The 7,718-nt window shown below is 42.8% G+C and overlaps 1 protein-coding gene across 2 annotated transcripts; it reads right to left on the minus strand.

The window, feature by feature from the left end:
- Positions 1 to 7,471, minus strand: PROKR1 (prokineticin receptor 1). 2 transcript variants are annotated; one of them, XM_042036663.1, is made up of 4 exons: positions 7,034 to 7,471; positions 5,466 to 5,545; positions 4,869 to 5,234; positions 1 to 2,253 (listed from the first exon to the last, which is right to left on the minus strand). In XM_042036663.1, the coding sequence occupies exons 3-4, from the start codon at positions 5,198 to 5,200 to the stop codon at positions 1,557 to 1,559; spliced, it is 1,029 nt and encodes a 342-aa protein (XP_041892597.1). In that variant the 5' UTR covers positions 5,201 to 5,234; positions 5,466 to 5,545; positions 7,034 to 7,471; the 3' UTR covers positions 1 to 1,556. The 2 variants fall into 2 exon arrangements, with proteins under 2 accessions (XP_041892597.1, XP_041892596.1); XM_042036662.1 differs by having other exon boundaries at positions 4,869 to 5,545; positions 7,034 to 7,470.
- Between the last annotated feature and the right edge of the window lie 247 nt (positions 7,472 to 7,718).

A 7,718-nucleotide genomic window follows, 5' to 3' on the forward strand; every position in this document is an offset into this window, starting at 1 on the left:
CCATGTTTACTGTTTTATTGGCAGGATTTGCGGTTCACTTTAAATTCACGATCAGACAAGTTATTTACCAAAACCATTTACTCCAAAAGTAGGCACAACCACATACTTTAAAACAGGAAGCATTTGTCATCACAATAGAAAAGATTTGATTTCCATACACAGAAGTCCATGATATGTGTAGTTGAAATGAGTAGGTATTACTGTTACTGTCACCTGCCTTGTCACAATTATCAGTTAAGAAACATCCAAACTGGAGTTGCACTAAATCAGAACAGTAAAAGAAGCACTGCAGAAGGAAATGCAGAATTCATTTAGAGTTGTTGCCTCATGTCTAAGCAGACAACAAGCTACTCAACTCAGCCAGAGGCTGGCTCACTGAAGCCTAAGCCTGTCTTGCTCCCAGAAAGATGGATCACCTCGGGATCTCCTTGGTATTTTGGCTTCATTTGTCCTTTATTGTGAAGGTGCACACAGACTTGGTATGATATCTGGTCGGTTTTTTCCCACCACCACGCTGTAGTTTTATATGGATCCCACTGACAAGCAAGCTAAAACACATGAAATTCCATTTGAACATAAGAAAACACTTTTTCACTGTGTGAGAGCTGTTGAACACTGACACTGGTGATCCAGGGAGACTGTCAGCATTCCCTGGAGTCAGTCAAAGCCCAGCTGGACACAATCCTGGGCAATGTGTGCAGAGGGGTAGGCTAGACAATGTGGAGATGTTATTCCCAACTTCTACAATTTTGCGATTGATTCTGTGATGAGCTCAGCATCTCAAGGCAGCAGAAGCTGGCCGTAGGGTGCCTGGAGGTGAGGGAAGAGGTCCCTTTCATATGCATCTGTGGCATTACCAAATACATAACAGAGTAACACTCCCCATCAAACTAAAGAGTGGAATATTGATAAAGCATTCTTAAACAAGGTGTCACAGGAAGAGACTTGAGGTTTTCACTAGACTGTGAAGCAGATTTTAGCTTTCAGAGCATGTGCCTTTCAGAAGAGCATGCTGTGCACTGGACAATAGAAAGCTGGTGGTCTGTAGACTTCAAGAAGCTTCATCATGAGGGGCTAAACTGAGAGGTTAAAGAGAGACAGGAAGCAAAATGGGCTTTTTTGCCATCCTTTCTCTTCTGAGCAGAAAGAAAAGGACACCAAATAGCTTAAATATACAAGTCATAAGCTCAAAGGGGTTTAGAGGTTTCTCTTAAGAAACAAGGAAGCATCACTGCTAGAGTCAGCACTCAAATTTTCCATCATTGTAATATGCTCTAATACATTCATAGACTTCTTTGTTCTTCTTAAACAACTCTAAAATAAGTGTCTACATCCCAAATTTACAGCTGTGTGAACTGAAGCACAGCATCAGTTCAAGTTGGGGGAATATCCAGTAGTCCAGTGAGAAGAGTTCTGGTGGGAATGCAAAGTAGGCTGCTTCTTGAGGGCTCTCACCAGTGGTGGGTATTCCCACAGACAAGGGAGAAGCTTCTGAGAAGGTATTATTTCCTCTTTACCCCCTCTCCAAAAAAGGTGAGATTAGAACTGCAGAAAATTTATTGTAGTTTTATGCAGTCTACTTCCTCTGTGATTGGCATTACACTTGTTCTCAGGTCCAAATCTGTGCTAGATTTGCTTCCCTTATATGTTGACCTCCATCTGAGCAGCATGATCTTCTTGAAGTACTTCATGGTGTTGTTTTTCACGGTTACAAAACACATGGTGTTTATCATGCTATTACTCATGGCGATGCACTCAACTATGTAAAAGGCAGTAAGATAATGTTTCTCTTTCACAAAGATGGTGGGGAAGAAGTCCCGGACAATTGTGAAGCCATAGAAAGGTGCCCAGCAGAGAACATAGGCAGTCAGGATGCACATCAGTACCATAACAGTTTTCCTTCTGCACCGAAGCCTCTTTCTGATTTGTTCCGTCTGAAATCCTGGGACGGTTTTAAACCAAAGCTCGTGAGAGATCCTGGCATAGCACAAGGTCATGGTAATTACAGGTGCTACAAATTCAATGCCAAAGATGAAGAGGAAGTACGATTTATAGTACATCTGCTGGTCAACTGGCCAAATTTGGCCACAGAAAATTTTCTCCTGGTTTTTAATTTTAAATAGCACAGTTTCAGTAGCAAAGTATGCAGATGGAATAGCTACAAGTATGGAGACGATCCAGACCAAGGCAATGAGGAAGGTTGCTGTTTGATAATTCATGCGTGGTTTCAGTGGGTGAACAATGGCCAGATACCTAGAACAGAAAAATACATTCAAAATGGTCTGAAAACACTGTTAGTCAGAACACACTGACTACAAGCAAACAGAATTGGGCAGGAGGAAATTGCTGTCACTCCTGAGGGGAGAGCCTGACAATATTCGTCTGTAAGAACATAATCATCTGTAAGAACATTTTGTGAAGTAGCAGCCTGGAGCTGAGTTAGTTATAATTTTGTATCACACCTTCTCCTTTTTAACAGGAGCAGGAGTTTGAAAAGTGCAGTATTATGCATCTAGTCAGGTCCAGGAAAGAAAAGACAAACATGTAGAAGCAGGAAAATGTTTTCCTTAGGCAGAGAGCTACTTAAATAGCTCTTTTTACAAAGAGGTCAAATATACATCACAGTGCACCCCATGATAACCACAGAAATAAGAAAACCAAAGACCTGAAGATGATGCTAATGTATGGTTACAGGTAAACATGATTTTAAGCCACCAAAAGAATGTGTATCTATTTTATAGATACACACCTTAGAGGAGTGTATATCTATTTTCTGCCCATAGAAACCTTTTTTGTGTGTGTTCTGGAGGTAACTATTGCTTATTCATCTTAAATATACAGTATTAAGTAATATGGCAAAGCAGAAAACTCAAGTTAGGTATTTGTACTGCTTAGGACTATAAAGCTGCAAGGTTGTGGTATTCCTGCTAGGAGGAGATTTTTATCAGAGGTCCCAGTACAACCATATTTAACCTAAAGAATTGTTTCAAAAAGTGGAATTTCTCATTCCTTTGGAATATATTCCATCTCTATATATTCAATACATAGAATAGCATTCATAAGAGATATTCATTCTAAAGTTAAAAAGTCAGCAGCGCTTTTCATCAGCCAGATATTGGAAGCAGATAAATTGTTCATGGCTCTTAATAGTGCAGGGTAAATTCAGAACGAGTCAGCCTCATTGTGGAGCAGATAGGTGAACATTTTTAGATTGGATCCTGGGGAAGCATGTTGTGGCATAATATATGTGTATGTATTTATATATATATATCTGAGCATATCTGCTCAGCAGAACATTTGACTGGATGGGATCAATCTGTCCAAGAGAGTCAGGAGGGAGCTTTTGTGGTGGATTTCCTGATCGTCATTGCTTACCACACGTGGGCTGTTACCGTAGAGTGGTCCTGCAGTTTGTGAATGAAGTCAGATGAAACTGTCCAGGAAGATGTGCTCCAAAAGTGTACATAAAACACACCAAGTGCCCATGGGTGTTCGTCCAGGGGACCCAGCTAAATATTTGCAGTGTGGACATTGGACCCTTATCACACGCTCTTCCTCTTCAGATATGGTATTTTTTCTGGTGTAGGTGTGGCCTTAAAAATCTGAAATTCCTATTTTTTCATGTGAATAGACATGAAGGAAGAAAAAAGAGAGCCCTCTGTAAAGGAAACCCTCAGTGGAACAGACTTACCTGCTTTTCACGGCTGATTTTTTTTAAATTATCTAAACATGGGAAGACTTTTGTTAAAAGCCTGTTCTGTTTAGAGACAGAAGTCAACAATCTGTATGACATAACCAGCATGGAATAGGTGATTGTTAAACAATGATGTTTCTCTCTGTTTACCAAGTCAAAAGCTTGCAAGAAAAAACGAAAGCAATGAAACTATAACAGTGTGTTCTTACAACAAGCTTCAGTGGTTAATCTTTGCCAGGCTTGTTTTTAAAGATATGTGGGAAGATATGCTATAAATCTGATTTCTTAGCAGACATAAGGGCGCCATGACCCATGTTACTTCATCAACCTGGGATGCACTAGCAGAGCTTTCCAAGAAAACCTTGTAGGAGCTGAAAAACTGATAGAAAATGGTAATGCATACATGGTAGTGTTTAGAAGCTTTACCCCAAGTCCTCAGCTGCTGTTGAAAGGATAGTCTGTTAGATGCTTTTAAGGATTTGTTTTGTAGGAGCTGATCATTCCCTTGCCCACGCTAGGCAAAACATCTCTGAACTTCTCTAGAGTCTTTTCACAGACTTCTGTTGACAACAGGAACTGCTGAATCAGCCCCACAAGCTGTATCTGTACACCCTTCAGCAAGGTTAGCTACTCCTGAGCTGACTTTTGCATTAAGGACTGAAAACTGCAACACTATACTAAAGTTTGAAATGGCACATGAGAGAAATTGGGGGAAAGAAGAGGAAGGAGGGGTGGGAATCACATATATATATGCAAAGGGTCTACAGAGATGTGTATTATGTTTGTACATGAAAGAGGGCTTGCGATGATGGCCTTTCTGTAAAGAGTTTACTGAGCAGCTCTCTGGCCTTCTGCGAGTCAGTCATGTCAGACTTAATGTCAGCACAAGGCTGATCCTCAGTGCCTTCGCCTGTCAGTCCATGGTGCATGAGACTGAGAGAAGCAGCATGAGAAAGGATACAATTAAATTATATTGTTAAAATTCCTGGAGTAAGAGGCAGGCAGTCTCTCAGGACTCCAGCACACTTGGAAAGAATTTCTTCACTGAAAGAATGGTCAGGCATCGAAACAAGCTGCCCAGGGAATAGTTTACAAAAAGTGTGGATTTGAGGACATGTTTTAGAACCTCGGAAGCTGTGGCCACATCTTTGTGCAGTTGTAGCATCCCACTTACCTGTCAACAGCTATAGCCAGGAGAGCATTGGTCGAAACGTAGAGGGAGACGGTTCGAAGGTAGTTGACTGAGGCACAGAGGACATGGCCGTGCTCCCAGGACAGTTGCCGCACCACGTAGTAGTCCATCTCAAAGGGGCAGCACACGATGGCCACGATGAAATCTGAGATGGCCAGGTTGGCAATCAGTAGGTTGGTTAGGTTTCGCAGCTTCTTGTAGCGGGCGAGAGCAGCAATGAAGATGAAGTTGCCAATGCCACAGACCAGCATGATGCCAACCAGAGCAACCCCGATCACAATCCTGGCTGCAAAGAAGGTGCAGGTTTTGGTCATGTCATCCTCACTGTCCAGTGGCAGGTCATAATCACTGTAAGTGAAATTGAAAGGGAAAGAGAAGTTTCGCAAAGAGGTGAAATCCCCATCATGGAGGTTGTAGATTGCAGCAAAGTTGAGGCGGGCGGTAGCATTTAGGTTGCGTTCAGTTTGCTCCGTGGCCATGTCTGTCTTCTTTTGGCATGTGCAGCTTGGCTGGCCCTTGGTGTTGTGTTAGAGTAGCGCAGTGTGGCAGGGCACGAGAGTGGGAGGTGAGAGACCTTACCCAAAGCTTCCTTCTGAGCAGTGAGTAATCTTGTCTTTGTCCCCAGAAGATTATAGGACAACAGCCTCACTTATCTCCTTCTGTGGGAAAAAAAAGTGGAAAATGTCTCTTGAAAGGAAATGACAGCAAAAGTACTGACCTTGAAGGAAAGAAATAGCCACCTTATTGCCCCACAGCTCTGTTGCTGCATGTGCATGGAAGGAAGAAATACCCTGTGAAGGGATGCTTCTGTTCTCACAAAATAAATGCCTTGAGTTGCTTCATGCATTGGTTGTTACACCAGCAGTTTTATTTACCAACAATGAAATTTTCATCAGGCAGTGAAATGAAAATAAAGAAGGAATGTAAAATCTAGTTTAAACCTCCACTGGCCTGCAAATCCACGGTGCTGTCATCATTGTGCAAGGTAAAAGACACTAAAATGACAACTCAGTGTGCTGAGCACATCTGATGTGCTTTTGGACAAAGTTTGTGCTTTATTCTGGTTGTTTCAGAGTGATTTGGTAGAGGAGAACGAAAAGAGAACTGATGTCCTTGCTTCTAAATACATTTCTTAATGAAGTAAGAGTTGCAAAGACCCAAGAAAATACTAAAGCCAGCACTTCACTTTTGGCAGCCGTTAATTAAATACAGGACAAAATTTTCTGCCAGCATAATCCATTATCACTTCTGTCAAACAGGTGAAGCTCTGCCAATTTGCAGAGACATGAATTTTGTCCCATGAACAAGCTTGTAGAGCTTAGCTGTGAAGGCAAATCTGCCATTCACATGGAAAGTGTTTTTACAGACAGGCTCTTAAGGTGAAAGGGAAAATCTTCCATAAACAAGACAGAGTGCCTTGAATTTTTGATGCTGGGGAGGAGCAGGCTCCCCTCTTTGTACTGCCAGTTGTACCAAATATTAAAAAAGTATTAATTTTTTCCCACACAGAGGGAAAAAAAAAATCTCATCTACTCCTTATTTTTGCTTCTCTGTATCAAAATGCTGAGAGGGCATCTTCCCATGGTCTATCTAGGAATCTTCACGTCAGACTCCTCGTTGTCAGGACAGTCCCACCTCATTCCAGCAGAGGATCGGGGGGCATTACTGCTTTTTCTGCCCTGCAACAGTAAGTCCTCAGGGTGTCAAACGCTACTGAACAATAGCAGTCTTGGCTACAAAGGATAATCTGCGTCATGGAGCTTTTGCTCCCTTCTTTCCCTGGAACCACCCTCAGACCCTGATATACTGACACTTAACAAATATCTGACAGGAACTCTGTTTTACAACTTTGGTCACCACATTGTTTTTCAAACTGAGCATTGCAGAACAGAGTAACAGAAAGCCAAAGCCTGAAACTAAACAGTTCTGACAAGGGACTGCTTTAGGAGACATCTCCACAGCTGCCTGGAAAGGTAAACATTCATTTAAGAGAAGTGCTAAATAAACACTTGGATGCAAAGTCTGTTGGCCAAAGCAAGGGGCAGTATCTGTGTCAGATTTCACTGCTAAATACCAAGAGAGCTATAAAATAAATACAGACAACACAACCATCCACAAACTGACATAACACTATTGGCAAAGCATACCTGCAGTTGGTCTCATCTTCTTGGAGGTCTCAGGCACCCTGCGGAGAGCCGCCAGGTTTCTCCTCTGCACATGTCTTGCTCTTACCGGAGGAGAGAAAGGATAACTGGAAGTAGCCCAAGGACTCCACTGAGCGCTCATTTCCCTCCCACTCAGGTTTGCCCTGTGCTCAGCGGAGGATGGCTCCGCTGTCTCTGTGCCTGCATCTAAAGCCTTTGCTCAGTGGGAGGCACCTTGACGCTGTCCATGCATTTCTGATTTTAAAGAGGCAGCGCGATCTGGAGACAATAGAGCACAGCCCTTTTGGGGTTCCTCTGCCTTAAGCCCTCTGAATGCATGGAATTGGCAGAGTGGCTTTGTTAGCAAGCTTGAACATGGAATATATAAACCCCAGTCTGCCCTTGCCCTTTGGGTTTTGCCTGTGCTGGGCAGCAGCTGCCTGCACCTGATGTGACACAGAAGCAAAATACAAACCTCCCACTGGAAAGGAGGGGGAGGAAGGAGGATGATGTGCTTTCCCAGGGACCTTTCTCTGTGTGTCTCTCTCCGGCTATTGTCTTTAGGACTGCAGCTGCAGTAGCTCCAGAAGAAGGAGGGTCACACAGTGAATAGCCATAAATCAGAGGACCCCTCACAGCTTTCCTTGCCCTCTCAAGGAATTACTCAGTGCAGAAAAGTGGCAGTGAA

This window comes from Corvus kubaryi, unplaced genomic scaffold (genome assembly GCF_017639235.1).
Source record: "Corvus kubaryi isolate FWS band 111438036 unplaced genomic scaffold, C.kubaryi_AGA036_p1.0 37386, whole genome shotgun sequence".
In the NCBI taxonomy this organism is placed as follows: domain Eukaryota; kingdom Metazoa; phylum Chordata; class Aves; order Passeriformes; family Corvidae; genus Corvus; species Corvus kubaryi.

Excerpts from the sequence above, each read along its gene's own strand:
- PROKR1 (XM_042036662.1), bottom strand. The coding sequence starts at position 5,365 with ATGGCCACGGAGCAAACTGAACGCAACCTAAATGCTACCGCCCGCCTC. Across the intron at positions 2,254-4,868 it reads CTGGCTATAGCTGTTGACAG|GTATCTGGCCATTGTTCACC; the intron begins GTAAGTGGGATG and ends TTTCTGTTCTAG.